Source organism: Gopherus evgoodei, chromosome 3, assembly GCF_007399415.2.
Source record: "Gopherus evgoodei ecotype Sinaloan lineage chromosome 3, rGopEvg1_v1.p, whole genome shotgun sequence".
In the NCBI taxonomy this organism is placed as follows: domain Eukaryota; kingdom Metazoa; phylum Chordata; order Testudines; family Testudinidae; genus Gopherus; species Gopherus evgoodei.
The window spans coordinates 51,213,898-51,231,943 of NC_044324.1; the positions used below are offsets into that span (position 1 = coordinate 51,213,898).

The 18,046-nt window shown below is 39.0% G+C and overlaps 1 protein-coding gene across 2 annotated transcripts in view; it reads right to left on the reverse strand.

The window, feature by feature from the left end:
• The window catches only part of CSMD1 (CUB and Sushi multiple domains 1), a 2,060,432-nt gene that overhangs the window by 38,489 nt on the left and 2,003,897 nt on the right, over positions 1–18,046 (reverse strand). For both annotated transcript variants that reach the window (XM_030555566.1, XM_030555565.1), the window contains exons 58-61: positions 9,740–9,916; positions 7,272–7,451; positions 3,187–3,360; positions 1,927–2,100 (exon numbers count right to left, since the gene is read on the reverse strand). In XM_030555566.1, the coding sequence (XP_030411426.1) occupies positions 1,927–2,100; positions 3,187–3,360; positions 7,272–7,451; positions 9,740–9,916 (705 nt within the window). The remainder of the gene's footprint in view (positions 1–1,926; positions 2,101–3,186; positions 3,361–7,271; positions 7,452–9,739; positions 9,917–18,046) is intronic.

Below are 18,046 nucleotides of genomic sequence, written 5' to 3' on the forward strand. Positions count from 1 at the left end.
TGGATGTCTAGTTCCCCTAAATCCTGTGCTAGCTGTCCACTGGTCTGGTTACACCCGCTGCCAACATTCCCTAGAGATGGACATGACAGTTTAGGAAGATTATCAGGAAGCCCAGTCATGCCTATTAGGTGGTCAGGATGGAAAGGGGGTAGCATAGGAGCTGATAGGATGGCGTACACCACCAGAAACTCCCACTATATTGGGGTGATTCTACCATGACTGGCTATTCTGGTTTTGTCCTGGCACTGAAACAGGGGCGGCTCCAGGCCCCAGCAAGCCAAGCGCGTTCTTGGGGCGGCATGCCGCAGGGGGTGCTCTGCCAGTCGCCGGGAGGGCGGCAGGTGGCTCGGTGGACCTCTCGGCGACTAGCAGAGTGCCCCCCGCGGCATGCCGCCCTGCTTGGGGCGGTGGAATGTCAAGAGCCGCCCCTGCACTGAAATATCAAGTGGCCACATTGCAGTTCAGGATTTTGGCCTACATTTCATCTGTAACAATTTCTAAGGTTCTGTAATTGTAATCTGATAATCCAGTGGTGTGATATATCATTTCTTTCTAGCCTGATATCCAATTTCAATGCTAGTCAGTCACTTTCATCATCCTATCACTAGAATATATAATGCACTAATTTATAAAAGAAAATTTTGATGGCTGAGAACTCAGATTGATGGGAACCTAACACATAACATTTTAAAAAACATGTAGTACTTGAACAATCAAGGGACTTTGAACTTCATCATCAGTTAGACTGGACAGCTGCTAATGGAAAAATGAAACCGATCAGTCTTTTTTTTTTTTTAAAGTGCATCACCAACAGAAACCAACCTCTTGAAAAAAAGATACAATTAGATAGCCCATAGCTATGATAGCACATAGCTCTTATAACAAAATAAGCAGTGTCAAGATGTGGTAAACATTGCCATCTTTGAGGAAATTTGTACCTGTAGGAGATTAGTTTTGTTATAATTTTTTTCAACCATCTGATTTTATAGGTAAAAATCACCTTTAAATTACTGACACCTTTCTTCTTCCCACAATTATATTTTCAAAGACTGCAGAAGATCTAATATTAAATGTTTATTATTATAATAGTAGAAAAGTCGTGATGTGACTGAGGGTGTAAAATTGGGGCTTCTTGAAGTAAACCAGATCTTTTTGAGGAAAGATATTCAATGTATTTATATATCACTTATTGTAGAAAATATAAAATTTACTGGAAGTTGACTTCCAGGCATTTGCAAGGCTTATGCCTTCATTTTAAGGCTCATATGTAATTTTCCTATAACTCACATTCTTCACTTCTGAATGCAAATATGATATATTCATATTGCCCACAGCAGCGGAGTACTAGACATAGTCTGGATTAAGACATTTGAATATTTTCAGAGTACATATTTGAATTTAGTGCTAATGGCTCCTCATTAGCTGACTAGAGAAGGGTGTTTTCAATAAGCTTTCTTGCCCCCAGTCTTACCCAATGTCCACAACATAACCATTTGAAATGAGCCAATCCCCTCTGCCTCAAGGAAAACCATCACTGTGATCATTTAATTCTAAATTTGAGTATGTTTGTTTAGAAAACAGCAGAGACATTTCTTCATCCTCTCACCAAAATCACAGAAAAAAAAATCTCTATTTGCATTGGGCCAAATCCTGAAGTCAGTGGCAGATTTGATCCTACCCTCCAAGTTCATAAGTCTCACTGCAATCAATAGGAGGTTGAGAGCACTCAGAAGATTACAGAAAGTACTCAGAACTCAAAAGATCAAGCCCATCCAGTGTTAGATACACGTGATCTTTTAATCTGTATAGTTTGATAAACCATTTTCACAAATCCCAACCAAACATTTTGATTTGGGGCTTGATCTTGATAACAGATTATCTACAATACTCTGACTAATAAACAGCAGAGATTATGGAAATTATTACCAATACATGTTGGTTGAATTCCACTCCAAACGCTGTCTGCTTGACAGACTCTTCTTGAAGATCCTATCAGTATAAAAGGGGGTCGGCACTGAAAGGAGACTTCAGATCTGTAAGTGAAACTTTTCCCATTAAGACGCCCTTCAGCTGGAGTACCAGGATCTCCACAAAATACAGCTATTGAAGAAAAAGAAAGCAAAAAGGGTATTTGAAGAACTGAACATACTGGCCTAATGTTTAAAAGTGGCATTCATTTCTGAAGGCACAAGCTAGCAGACACTAGTAATTGCTAAATTTGAGTGCAAGTGTTCTACCATGTGATTATGCTCACAGATCAGGTACATAGATGTACAAATGGTAACATTTGTGCTCACAATTATTTTCCCTCATTGCTAGTAACTGCGGGCACAAGACTGCACTCACAAAATAGGCCCCTTTATTTAGGTGCCTGAATATGGATGTAGATGACTAACTTTAGAAACCAAGTTTGAAAATACCGCGATCATCTTGTTCTCAGAGTAGCCCAATTTTAGCATTTAATAGACAAGAGTTCAGGTCCTGGGAATGTAGAAAAATGGACAAAATTTGGAGAGGAAAAATGAGCAGGATTTAAAGATGGTTTCTCAGTTGGGGGAATGGGAAGAGAGAGAGAAAGACAGAAAGGGGCAGAGAGGAATCAAAAAATATACTAAGACTATGAGTTTAAGGATTGGAGAGCTTAATGATGAACCTGGCAATGGTAACAGAAAAAGGGAAAGAAAAAGAAGATTTAGGATTAGACGGATAAGGAGTTCATTTTAGCTATGCCTGTCTTCAGTTGGTGGCAGGACATTGAGTAAGGTTGACAGAAAGGGAGCTAGAGATATGAATCTGAGCAGAGCGTGAGAGATCATGGTGGAAATGCGAATCTCTGTGTAGCAAGCAGAGAGCTGGTAAAGAGTTTGTTCAGAGATGAAGGTCTTGAATAGCCACAGTGGTCAGGGACTTCTATTTTACATTTTATCTGGAAAAAAATTGCACATACAGCAGTACACTGCTCCAGTGCTTCCATCCTCTGGCACTGATTCAGCACTGAGTCAGGGAAGAACTTCATTTGACAAATAAATAGCACCACCCAATTTCAGTTCCCAGGGTTGGTTGCTTTGTTTGTGTTTAGGAAGTTCCTGTCTCATTCTGAATGAGTCTGACCCTATTTAGCTTGTGAGAAATGAGGCGATTGAAGCTTGAGGTGGTTCAGCCACACACCATTATCTTCATACTTACGCAGACACTGTGGGATATCTCCCCTCCATACACCGCGTCCTTCACATGAAAGAATAGCTGCATTGGATAACTGATAGCCCTCTTCACAATTGTAACTTATACTGGACCCCCAACGATAATCTGATCCTTCCACTTTTCCATGGAGGACTTGAGGAGGTGGGCCACATGTGATAGCTATTTAAATAAAAAGAGAATTTAGAAATTTTATAGGATTTATACTAAATGTAATATTTTAGCTAGTCATGTTTCTGTAATCAAAACTTATTGGGAACAGTTTTGCCCCCAAGAGAGAATGCACATTTTGACTTTCCCATAGTACACACACATTAAATATACACACGTGCATGTTAAATTTTATCAACATTGAGAGTTACATAGTAGGGAGATTAACAGCAAAACAAACAACATACATAATCAATCAATAAAAAGTTGAAATACAATTAATTGTCTATTACTATTACAATTTTAAACCATTTTTCACCATTACTCTGTTTTGGAACAATAACTAAGTGAAAAATCTTAAGGACCTTTCTCTGATTTTACTCATACAAGATCTCTTTTTCTAAGTCATTTAAGGCTTTAGTCACTCAACTGATACTGAGTTTACTGGTAATTATGTCACTTAATCAGTATTCAATTCTTAAAATATACGGGCTATGTGAGACCCCCAATGTTTTCCAGAGGATGCTAAAACTGACAGAAAAAAAAAAACCCTCTATTTTTAAAAGCAGCAAAGAATCCTGTGGCATCTTATAGACGAACAGACGTTTTGGAGCATGAGCTTTCGTGGGTGAATACCCACTTTGTCGGATGCATGTAGTGGAAATTTCATGGGGCAGGTATATATATGCTAGCAAGAAGCAAGCTAGAGATAACGAGGTTAGTTCAATAAGGGAGGATGAGGCCCTGTTCTTGCAGTTGAGGTGTGAAAACCAAGGGAGGAGAAACTGGTTTTGTAGTTGGCAAGCCATTCACAGTCTTTGTTTAATCCTGAGCAGATGGTGTCAAATTTGCAGATGAACTGAAGCTCAGCAGTTTCTCTTTGAAGTCTGGTCCTGAAGTGTTTTTGCTGCAGTATGGCCACCTTAAGATTTGCTATTGTGAGGCCAGGGAGGTTGAAGTGTTCTCCTACAGGTTTTTGTATATTGCCATTCCTAATATCTGATTTGTGTCCATTTATCCTTTTCCATAGAGACTGTCCAGTTTGGCTGATGTATATAGCAGAGGGGCATTGCTGGCATATGATGGCATATATTACATTGGTGGACGTGCAGGTGAATGAATTGGTGATGGTGTGATTGATCTGATTAGGTCCTGTGATGGTGTCGCTGGCATAGATATGTGAGCAGAGTTGGCATTGAGGTTTGTTGCATGGATTGGTTCCTGAGCTAGAGTTACTATGGTGCGGTGTGCAGTTACTGGTGAGAATATGCTTCAGGTTGACAGGCTGTCTGTTGGCGAGGACTGGCCTGCCACCCAAGGCCTGTGAAAGTGTGGGATCATTGTCCAGGATGGGTTCTAGATCCCTGACGATGTGTTGGAGGGGTTTTAGCTGGGGACCATATGTGATGGCCAGTGGAGTCTTGTTGGTTTCTTTCTTGGGTTTGTCTTGCAGTAGGAGGCTTCTGGGTACACGTCTGGCTCTGTTGATCTGTTTCCTTATTTCCTCGTGCGGGTATTGTAGTTTTGAGAATTCTTGGTGGAGATTTTTTAGGTGTTGGTCTCTGTCTGAGGGGTTAGAGCAGATGCGGTTGTACCTCAGTGCTCGGCTGTAAACAATGGATCGTGTGATGTGCCCGGGATGCAAGCTGGAGGCATGAAGGTAGGCATAGCGGTCGGTAGGTTTTCAGTATAGGGTGGTGTAAATGTGACCATTACTTATTTGCACATGGTGTCTAGGAAGTGGACCTCCCATGTAGATTGGTCCAGGCTGAGGTTAATGGTGAGGTGGAAGCTGTTGAAATCGTGGTGGAATTTTTCCAGAGTCTCCTTCCCACGAGTCCAGATGATGAAGATGTCATCAATGTAGCATAGGTAGAGAAGGAGCATGAGTGGACAAGAGCTGAGGAAGAGTTGTTCCAGGTCGGCCATAAAAATATTGGCATATTGTGGGGCCATGTGGTGCCCATAGCGGTGCCCCTGATCTGGAGATATATCTTGTCATCAAATTTGAAATAGTTGTGTGTGAAGATAAAGGAACAGAGCTCAGCAACCAGTTGTGCTGTGGCATCATCAGGGATACTGTTTCCAGGGCCGGCACTTCCATTTAGGCGACCTAGGCAGTCGCCTAGGGCACCAGGATTTGGGAGGGCAGCAGGCTGCTCCGGTGGACCTCCCACAGGCGTGCTTGTGGAGGGTCCACTGGTCCCGCAGCTCCAGTGGAGCATCCACAGGCACGCCTGCGGCATGTCCACTGGAGCCGTGGGACCAGCGGACCCTCCGCAGGTACGCCTGCGGCAGGTCCACCGGAGTCACAGGATCAGCGGACCCTCAGCAGGAACGCCTGCGGGAGGTCCACCAGAGCCACGGGACCGGCGAGCGGCAAAGTGCCCCCCGTGGCATGCCACCGTGCTTGGGGCGGTGAAATGGCTAGAGCCGGCCCTGCGCCTAGGGGGCCAAAAAGCCTGGCACTGCTCCTGACTGTTCCTGACAGCTTGTATTCCATCTGTGTGTGGGATGTTTGTGTAGAGAGCCTCTACATCCATGGTGGTTGGATGGTGTTTTCTGGAAGGTCACCAATGCATTGTAGTTTCCTCAGGAATTCAGTGGTGTCATGGAGATAGCTGGGAGTGCTGGTGGCATAAGGTCTGAGTAGAGACTCCACATATCCACACAGTCTTTCAGTGAGAGTGAAAATGCCCGAGATGATGGGGCATCCAGGATTTCCAGGTTTGTGGATCTTGGGTAGTAGATAGAATAACCCTGGTCGGGGCCCTAAGGGTATGTTGATTTGTTCCGGTGTTAGTGTAGGGAGTGTCCTGAGTAGATGGTGCAGTTTCTTTGTGTATTCCTCAGTGAGATCTGAGGGAAGTGGCCTGCAGAATTTGGTATTGGCATTTGGTATTAAGTTTCTTTAAAAATATTGCTTCTTTCCACACATTATGCAAATATAAAGTGATTCAGCTAGTGCCTTCAACACTATTATAAATAAAAATGTGGGCAGCCAATCACATAAGCTAACATTTTATTAGGGCAACACCCATTTTTTCATATTCTCTGATAGTTGGTATGGCAACACCCATTTTTTTCATGTTCTGTGTGTATATATATCTTCCAACTGTATTTTCCACTGCAGTGGGTTTTAGACCACGGAAGCTTATGCTCAAAAAAATTTGTTAGTCTCTAAGGTGCCACAAGTACTCCTCATTCTTTTTGCTGATGCAGACTAACACGGCTACCACTCTGAAACCCATTTTATTATTAAGGAGTTCTTGTGCTGTACTTCTAAGAGGTGCAGCACAGAATTTGGAGACCACATCCTGCCACACGATTCTGAGCTACTTCAGGGCTGGAGATGTTCCAGACATAACTTAAACAGGCCTGGGAGCCTAAGTTATGGCAGCCTCCCCAGGCTGTCCTATGGGCTGCAGCGGTGACCCAGAATCTGCACTGTACTGCATGCTATGACCCCGACACACCTCTCCCACCTCCAGCCATGTCCTTGTTATGCCCCTTACACCAGTGTTTGCAATAAGGTCCTCAGAAGGCAGCCTTTCAGCTGTCTTCCACAGTACCTGTTCTGGGAGAATCCTTTTCCTGTCAGAAACTTGGCTTTGGGGGCAGGGTTAGGATGTCACTGTTAGTATTTTCAACCTTCTGCTCGAATATTTAACACATATTGTTGGGGCTCTAATGAATTCCAAGTTAGTACTCTGACACCCTCCTCACTACATCTTATGTAGGGCACAAATAACTATGTTATTAAAATCTCTTATTTGACTGTCTCAGTAGTATATTAATAGTTTGCATCGTATCTATCTTAAAAGTGGTTGTGCAAATTGTTCCCCTTTATAATTAATAATAAAAATATTAACATTTTATTCAGTATCAGAACAGTAGTAAACTACTTAAGTTAAAAAACAAACCTTTGCAGACTGGTTTACTCTGGTTCCAAGTGCTGTCTTTCATACAACGTATAGTGGATGAACTGACAGGCTCCATCAAATACCCTGGGTTGCACTGATAGCTGACTGTCTTATTAAAGATAAAATCAGTTCCAAACTGCATACCATTTGCTATTCCACCTGGATCTCCACAGCTGATTACTAGTGAAGAAAGATAATCTTTACTTCAACAACTATATAAATAAAACTTAAAAAAAAAAACCTAAGTACACATGGACACATTTACTCAGACACACAATGTCCCTTTACTAGCATACACAAGCATCAAAGTGACTTTGATCCAGCTATTTTATCTGAAAACATTAAAAGATAAACAAATTTTTTAAAAAGTACTAAATATCCTGGGCCAAATTCTTCACTCAGTAACATTTATGTAAATGTAATGTAATGCAACTTAATTTGAGTCAATAGAGTTGCTCTGCATTTACACCAGTATAACTGAGGTCAGAATCTGGACCTTGTTTCTATTGTTTAGAGAAAAAAAACACATATGACTATGAGCAAGTAGGCCTGGAAGGAAGGGTTCTGTAAAAGTTTTTATTAATCAATTAGGGCCTGGCCCTTCTCCTATTTATATCAATGGGAATTTTGAATGTCTTCAACAGGAATTGAATCGGGGCCTTAAAGTTGTTGCTGATTTATGCCACGCATTATACTCTCCTCTTCGAGCTTCACAGAACTCCTGTCTCCTTATCAGCCTGATCATCAAAAAAGGATCAGATTTTCAAAACAGCTTAAGTGACTTAGGAACACAAGTCCCATTTCAGTTGTTTTGGAAACTCTTGCAGTACTGAAATTCTGCCCGGAATTTCACAGGCACACTGAAATCAGTGGAGCTGCATAGGATGGAGGTGAAGGCAGAATTTAGCTCTACTTTCCCTCCCTAGGACTTTCTGTGAATCTTGGTTCTCCACAGTATGCTGCAGAACACTATTAAAGGCCACAAACACTATGGAACAAATCTAGAAAAGTTTTGGACACCTAATCAGCCCATGCAGTTCCCACCGACGGGTCAGAATACACAAGCTGCTGAATGCTTTTCACTGTAATTTACTTTATTGGGAGTGAAAAGAACTCAACACCTCACAGAATATGCTCAGCACCTTGCAAAATTGACCTCAAAGACAGTGGGAATTACAAGTGTTCACCACATGTCAGAATTTTTATCTATTATTTTAATATTTAGTATATATTTCTATGTATTGTATATTTCTATTAAGAGTATGCAACATTTATGTTAATGTGTACAATATATACAAACATAATTGGTTTTAATTGTTTTCACTCTACTGTTCACTCCTTGCTGACTGTTTTGAAGGCTCTCCCGAAGAAGAAAAATGTCCATAACTCTGCTGTTTCAGTGTACTTCACAATAGTTCTCTAGAAGTAATTTTCCAGCATGTCTTTATAAATGATAGGAAAAAAAATGTTTCTTTAGATACAACCCTGTGAAAAAAAGATCTGGGCCAGTATTCATTTGACAGTTGTTCTTAAAAATTATTTCACTAGTGTTGCTTTAAGATCTATAGTAAATACAGTACTTGTGGTTTAAACCTCCTTTAGGGTTTAATCAAATATAATCTGTTTTGGATAGTCAAATAACTTCATTCTGAAATTTTCCTGTGACTTGACTAATAGATAAAAATGTTAACCCAAAGCAATTTTCACTAGTGTCATATGGGATATTTCACTCCCTCTATCTGTTCCTTTCTTCTGAATAATTCTGTAGTTAACTCTTCCCTCTTGTGATCCCCACAAACACTGTAAATCCCAAATCTGAACTCTGTCCAGCACAAGTTGTAAAAATAAAACTAGAATATAAAGGCTAATTTTTCAGTGCAATTTTTGCTCCAACTACATGTTCCCAAGTTCATAGGAAATCTTGAATAAGCAACATATGGAGATAATAAAAATGATGTTTCACAATATAATACTGAAATAATCAAACATGAAATAAGCCAAGCTATCTAGACAATATGCAATTTTGCTATTGTGAGGAGTAATATTTAATTTAGCAGGTACTGAAATGAAAGCAGTTTTCTGTATTTAAACTACATGAAACATTTTCTAATTTCTATAACATAATAGACAGAACTATAGAAAGGTTCATAGAGTTTGAGGCCAGAGGGGACCTTCTGTATATCACAGGCAATTTAATTTTACCTGCTTACCCTGCATTGAGACGAATACTGTGTTTGACTAAAGCGTATCTTAGATACTAAGAGTTTTCTACTGTTCTAGCTTGTAGAGCTACTTTTTGGAAGCAATCTTAACAAAAAATGAAAAAAAGTCCAACATTTATTAATGAATGTGCATGTATGTTACCCTCTGAGAAGTGTGCTTATTCCAAACAAAGAGATAATGGTTTACCAAGTTAATAACATCCTACTATCTTTTAATCCTCTTGCGACAAAAAGTCAGTTATTGACCTGTGCAGTCTGGAGCAGTGCCAGTCCATGTCCCATTGGCTGTACAATGTCGAGTAGTTAGCCCTGAAGTCTTGTAACCTTCCCAGCAAGCATAGATGACTGAGCTTGAGAACATTATCCCATCACTGTATATTACCATGCCATTGGCTGGGCTGCCAGGATTTCCACAAGATATAGCTATCAAGAAAATAAAAAAAGAAAGTCGGTGTACCCATTATAAATGACATGTATGAAAAGTGTAAGGCAATGAATTTTAATAGCTTACAATTATTCTAAAAGCTGAGCATTTAATACAGAAGCGGATATATATATTTTTTCCTTTGAGGCTTACATCATCATTTTATTTGATTAGCTACGGATGGTAAATGCAAGTGAACAGATTTGTCTCTCTTACAGCACATGTTCAAAAAGTTATTGTACAAGAAATGAAAATAAACTGAAAGAGAATCCAAATTACTTGAACTCTTGCCTAATGTATGTCTATCAGTATATGTTTGTGTTTGATGCCAGTTTGGCAGAAGGAGAAGGAAACATTCCTGTGGCAGGGGATATGAATCTGGGGAAATAGATTAGTGGACAGAAAACAGGTGAAGTGGTCAAAGGTATATGATACACTCATTACATTTCTTAAATTTAGCATATATGGTGTTCATAAAATTGTTTTTGGCTGGGGAAATAAATGATGAAGAGGAACAGCTCAAGACTGGCCTGTGATCCAGCCTTCTGATGTATAAGATACCTGGGTCAAAGACAAAACATTTCCCTGAGCAGAGGAAGCAAATTCCTCAGGATTCCTGCACAGAACAACAATTTTAAAGAACTAAGATCAGAAAAAACATTTCTGCTAGACTAACTGCTAGTCAGGGCAAAGCCCTGCTGAATAGCTCAGTTCTCCTGCATACAAACTGTCCTCAAACTCCTCCTGGAAGCTCCATGTATTATATCAGCCTCTGTAATAGGTGTGGCAGCTTCTCGGACCATAGATAAAAATGCAGCCCCTTTGTCCTGAATTGTTTAGGCTCAAAAATCTTATATTAAGATTCAGTATAATGACTGCTCATTCATGCTGGCAAGTGGGTCCAATTAACTCCAACCATATATAAAAAGGATGGAAATGTCCGAAGGAAAAAGCCAAGCAAAACAAACAAAAACCACAACCAACCAACCACCCAACAACTAATGACAGCTAAGGTTAGGGAGGAAGTTTAGGGAGGTGAGATTCCCAAGTTTAGCGTCCATTCTCTTTATTAGAAATTACATTGCTTTACAACTCTGTGAGCACAACTCCGCAGACAAGGACAAGTCACGGTCAACCTGGGTTCAGCTAGTCTTAGGTAACCCACAACCAGCTAAAATCATGTCGAACATGATTTTTTGCTGTGTACAGTGACTACAATGTTCTGGTCAGCATCATGTTAGTTAATATGACTCTTCAATATCGTGTTGTAATTTGATATAATTTTCTAATTAAGATAAGCCCTAAAAGTTGCTGTGATCTCTTGTTAACAGGGTAGAGACTCTGCCTGTTCACAGTGCCTCAAACCTCTAAAGCTCCACCACCCTGTAGCTATTGGTCAGAAGAAGGAACTTTCTGTTCCTTCTTTTTTTCTAGAGTTTCCCAACTGTTGTTCTATGGCACAGGGTCTTCACTATTCTATCCCAAAGTAATGCTGAACTTAATTTTTAGTTTGAAGAAGCCAATCCTTGTAAAGCTTTTTTACATTCTTCTGGTCTCTTAGCTCCTTCACTTCCAAATATACAAAACCAGAATATATTAGAAGGGAAATTCTGGATCTTTTGTCATGAATATCCATAAATGTGAGCAAATACACTGGTTCACAGTTACCCACATTTATATAAATAAAAGTCCTCCTGCAAACATTACTGTTGACTGATTGAATGCTTGTCAAAGCCTGAGCCAAAGGGGGCATTTACATGGTGGTACTGTATTTTGTAAATATGTTTCCCTAGTTGTTTCACAACTCTGGTCAACTAAATTCTACCTTAAGGAATAAAGATGCCACACTTAATGAAGTGGTAGCTGGTGACAGAACTTGATCCAACATTGCTATATCATTCAACAAGTGTTCAATAAATATTTCTGTTATGTATTGGGGCGGGGGGGGAGAGAAATGACAATATATAATCTCATCATATGATGAGGATAACACTCTTTCCATTCCACTAATATCTCTGGAAGATGCTAAACAAACTACTAAAGTTAGACACTTTTAAAATCAGCAATTCCAGACAATTTGCATACAAGACTTTTAAAAGAGCTGTCTCAGTGCTCACTGGACCATTAACATGGATTTTCAATAAGTCTTGGAGCACTAGGGAAGCTAAAGCTGTGCCAATATTTTAAAAGGGTAAATGATCTGGGTAATTATAGACTTGTCAGCCTGACAATCTATGGGAAAATAAGGAGCAAGTGATACAGGACTCAATTAATAAAGAATGAAAAGAAGCTAATATAATTAATGCAAATCAACATGGGTTTATGGAAAATAGATCCTGTCAAACTAATTTTATATCTTTTTTAGCTGAGACTACAAGTTTGGTTCATAATGGTAATAGTGTTGACATAATTGGATTTGGTACCTTCTGACATTTTTTATTTTTTTAAAAAAACTAGAACAAAGTAAAATTAACATGGTGCACATTAAATGGATTTAAATTTGTTAACTAAGAGATCACAAGATGTAACTGTAAACAGGGCCACCCAGGGGCGGGAGCAAGTGGGGCAATTTGCCCCAGGCCTCGGGCCCTGTAGGAGCCCCCAAGAGAGGTTTTCAGGGCGCCTGGAGCAGAGTCCTTTACTCGGTCTGGCGGCCCCGGAAAACTCTTGCGAGCCCCGGGCCCCCGGAGCTTCTTCCACTCCGGGTCTTTGGCAGCAATTTGGCAGCTGGGGAGTCCTTCCGCTCTGGGACCCACTGCCGAAGTGCCCTGAAGACCCGCGGCGGGGGGCCCTTCCGCCCTGGGACCCGCCACCAAAGTGGAGAAATACATATATAAGCACCAACGTGGAGAAAAATATTTAATAATGGGCTTTTCTATCTAGGAATTTCAGACTGGAAATAAGGTGTAAATTTGTAATAATGAGAATAATTAACCACTGGAATAATTTACCAAGGGTCACGGTGGATTTACTGAAAATTTTTAAATTAAGATAAGATTTTTTTTTAAGTCGTGCACTAGGAATTATTTTGGGGAAAGTCTATGAATTGTAGTATACAGAATATCAGACTAGATGACGACAATGGTCCCTTCTGGCCTTGAAATCTATAAGAATCTGTAGTTGAGAAGGCGCTGTGTGAATACCTTTTATTTTAGTACGTATTGGAACAAAGAAACAGACAATCCGAAAAGTTACTCTAATGCTTCCATACATCCAGAATCACTGAAGCTGATCAAGGAGCCGTAACTTACAGCTTCCTGCACCAGCCTGGCAACTGTTCCCAAGGTGATGGTACTGCCATCTGTACTCTTCTAGGGCTTCTTTACCAGGGAAAAAAAATCTTTAATTCCCATGGGTGGCTCTAAAAGAGATTTGCTAGTGGAGGCTCTAGATGGGCTAAGATGATGGCGATACCCTTCCATAACCAGGTCTGCAAACTAATCTTTTGTTGCTTATAATGCAAAATGGATATCAATACCACTGGCTTGATTCAGATGTGATAATGCCTGGCTTTAAATTAAAGTTCTATGCCACTGATTGCAATAAAGAGCTAAGTTTGTTGGGTTTTTTTGTTTGTTTATTCCCTCTCCCCTAACCATACTATACATTAACCAATGGAAGAAAGATCTTTTCTTAAACTATCCTGACAATAAGAAATTATCTCTAAAATGGAGTTTTGACTGCATACTGCAGATGTATTGCTAAGATTTAGTGCATGGGCAGGAACTATATATTCAAGTTCTCAATCAACATTCTCAGTCTTTTGTTATAAGTAGCCAATTTTTGCCTGTGATAAAAATATATAGAGGCCTCAGGCTGTGGCATTTTATTTGTCATCTTTTGATACTGATGATAATTTTTTATTGAATATATAATATTAAAAAGGAGGGGGAAGGAAAATAGAGGGGAAAAGGAGGGAATTACACTGCAGATGGAATTAGAGAAGGAAAAGATAATACTTTTTAGAAGGATATTTTATCCTTCCAAAAGCAGTTCAAGCGCTCTACCCACCACTCATAAGGCCATATCCAAACAGTCTCCATGTTGTTTCTTACCATCATGTTTCTTACCTCATAATCAGATGGGTTAAGTTATCAATAGTATGTTGTTTTTTGATAGTCCAGGAATACTTCAGGAAGATTTTATTTTGCGTATTCAGTATGTGTTATGCATTTTATAATTCAAAATGTCCATCCTACAAACTAACTATCCAACAGCTTTTTGATATTTCAGTCTGTATACACATAGAGATGAAAGAAGCTGCCTTCAATTTAGCAAACACTGTCTGGGGGATTTTTGCCATTAGAATTAGAATAATTCTATAGCCAGCCAAATTAATTCAGGCAGTGAATACAATACAGAGGAAGAATTCCAAAGAGTATTCAACACTTCTTAAATTTAAGATTAGTCAGTCCTTTACAAAACTGGAGGAATTCCAGTCTAACTGCTAAAAAAACCCCCAACAAATTACAGATAATGTTCAGGCACTGGCCAAAGTCCAAGACAGAGCTCTGTTAAGAAAGCTTACTCTCACCAACTAAAAGTCTAAATGTTTTAATATAATTTATACAAGCATGGCAAAACAATAATTTGAGATTAATTAATTGATTGTAGAATAATCCTAATGTTATACATGCAACACTCATTTTACTTTCTACTTTTCCTCATATTAAGTTCACTTCAGATAGATCTTTTCTGAAATAATGATCAGGTCTGTCCTATAAATACAGATTGTAGGATTTTGTTAAACTAGAACATAATTGGATAATTAGAATAACTCAGTGTATTATCAATGTTTAGGAAAATTTATAAATGTCTTTTCTTGAATGAAGTCTTTTTATTCATTTTTCATGTATAAAATAGCTATAATTTTTGAAGCATAGAAAACTATTTAAAACTTGAGATTTCCCAAGTGGGTACGGTTAATAGTAGAGGACCTTAAGTAATCTACAATATTGATAATGTGTAGTTTTGTTAATTTTGGCAATTACACCAGCAAGATCAAATTTTAGAGGTGCATTATCATTTTCAAGTCAGATAACTCTTCATACAGCAGATACCTTTAAACACCAAAACATTTGTCACATTTTGTTTTTACTAGCACTGTGCTTGCACATCAAAAATAGCCTTTGATTGGTTTAACTTTGGTAGTAAGGGACGGGCCTGTACTATTGATGTGAAGAGATCACCAACCTGTATTAGCTAAGCATAACAAAGCTCTAGTCAAATCCTTCAGCAGGAGCACTGAATGTATTGTGGAAAAAGAGAAGACTATCGGCTAATTAGTATAACATCTATCCTGGGCAAAATTATGGAATGGTTGTGTAAGAAATTAAATGACAGCAGCATAACTAATACTAATCAACATGGTTTTATGGCAAATAGATCTTGTCAGATGAACTTAATATCATTTTTATAAGACCACAACTTTGGTAGATATGCTAGATTTTTACAAGGTACTTGACTAGCCCCATTTTAAAAACAAAAATGGGTTCTTTCTGAGAGGTACTGTGGCAACTTTGATGAGATTTAGATGTGCCACATTAGAGAACTAGATTCTAGTCCCAATTTGTGTAATCCTACAATGAAATATGAGACCTTGCTTAATAATAAGGGCTGTGAAGGTTCAGAATTATTAACAGTCATTAGAAGTGAATCTAAAACAAATGGTCTCCTGATTGCTAGCACAGTTCACATTCTCATGTCTAAAGAATGTTTTGATGAGGAGGAAATGGTAGGATGATGATCAGTTTTTTTGTTTGTTTGTTGTCATTTGGGAAGTTGTAGCCCTCTGAGAAATGATGCACATGACACAAGGGTAGTGCATATCAGAGAATCAGAGAATATTAGGGTTGGAAGAGACCTCAGGAGGTCATCTAGTCCAACCCCCTGCTCAAAGCAGGACCAGCACCAACTAAATCATCTCATTACTGCAACAGCTTCTAAACTAAGTGCACCATAACTAACAAACAGCATTTCTTCAAGATTTGTCTATAGATTTAGCTAAAACAGAAATTTTAAGACTACTTGTAATAATCTGCTGCGTTATTGTAGTCTTGTTGGTCCCAGGATATTAGAGACCTTACCCACATTGTTTCTCAATACTGGTAATAATGCGATCTAGTGAATTTCCAATAAGAAGTACGTCGGTGGGTGAAAGCACTATTCCACAGCAGGATGGGTACCACTGGACGAAAGGTATATAAGAACTGTTAAATGTGGCATGTAATAGATGATTTTATACACATTCTAAGGCAGCTATCATTTCATCTTGTGCTTTTCTGATAACCATCAACTGTCATGGGTTATCTTTTGTGAGAGTCTAGACTACATTCCCATTATCCACTCATCTTCCTCACTCTTACTGCCTACTGCCTTCTGGTGATATCACTACCTCTGTCCTATGTACAATATATATCTTTCACATATGAGCTCGTTGCTATGGTTCCAGGAAACCTGCTGTGTTTGGGTCTGTAGGAGATATATATGAAAATAATTTTGCAGCATATAAGTAAATATTGCCTCTTCAAACAGAGGACCAACATTTACTGCAGTCACACCAGCTAGCTGATGATCCGTTCTAAATTGTGTATGGAATGAAGAATTTTAACAAGCATTTTCAACTTTTCTGTCAAAGTAATTTTGAACCTTTGTTCCCCTTAAACACTTGTGTGATGTCAAATATGGCATCTAAGTCACACCCTTGATCAAGAGAGTTCCCAGAAGAATGGAGCTTGATGGTGGAGCTGCCACCTCACTGATTTCTGCATTTACCTCTCACCAGACTTATCACAAGTTTCTGTGAAAGAAACAGCCACAATTTTGAAGACTTATACCAGAGAAAAATTAGCTCCAAAAGGAATAAATCCAGGTGAAATATCAACTCAATTGTCAAACAGTCATTTTAACCTTATATATAATTGAGGGAAAGTATCCACCCATATTTGTAAAATTTTGTATTGAGAAGCTCAATACAATTGAATTGGAGAGAGATCAAGGTGTTTAGTTTTTTCACGGAATACTAGAAATACACTCCATAGTTTTTGAAACTATGTGCAACATGTGCAGCTCACTTTTAAGTCGGACAGCCAGCCAAACTATTGCAAGCCCAGTGTTGTGCTTTACGCTCTGAAACCTCTTGTAAAAGCTGATTTTGACCGTTTCATGAACATTGGACTATTGTCACCAGTTTCACTTCCTCATCATAATGGTGATCAAGAAGGATGGCTGTGTTTGAATTTTTGATGATTTCCAAGTGACATTGAATCCAGCTTTATGTGCAGACAAGTATACACAACCTTGCATTGAAAATTTGTTTGTTATTCTTAGTGCAGAACAGTCTTTCAGTAAATTGGACTTGTTTAATGCATACCTTTAAATGGAGATTGAACCCGTATCTTACAAATATCTCACAAGCAACACAGAAAAAAGTCTTCTTTTGTTATAGCAAGTTGCCTTTTAGTAATACCTCAGCACCTGCCCTGTTCCAGAAAACCATGGACTATATTCTGAAGGGACCATAAATTGAGAGTATTTTGAGAGAAATTTCATTTTATTCAAATCTTCAGTTTAATATCTTGGACATGTAATTGGAGCCCTGGACTTAATTAAGTAAATGACTCCACCAGAGAATGTCACATTTACATTCATTATTTTCAGAATTCAAAAGTTTCATACCTATCTGTATTGCAGACATTTTTCCTTGCTGACAGATCATCACTCATAAATTTCACGTGTTTGTACCAAAACATGGAATACCATCATTTGCAGGCATTGCTACTTTCAACTCACTCCTATGCCATTCAGTTCCATAGAGAGACTCGGCACAGCAATGCTCATATGTTGTCACACCTTCCGTGTCCAAGCTCCCATCAACCCAAAGAAATTTTGGATGAAGTGTTCTATCTCAATTTGAATGATAGAATACTGATAACTAGCACAAACATCAAAAAAGGATGATGTGCTAATGATTGTGGGCTTTCTCTCATGAAGGAAATGGTACGACAAGGTACAGTGTTGATCATAAGAATCCCTAGTTTACAGAGTTTGTCTCATGTCAACATGTATTATCTGTGAATCACAGTTGGATCTTATGGGGAATGACAGTAATCATTCCAAAATCACTACAG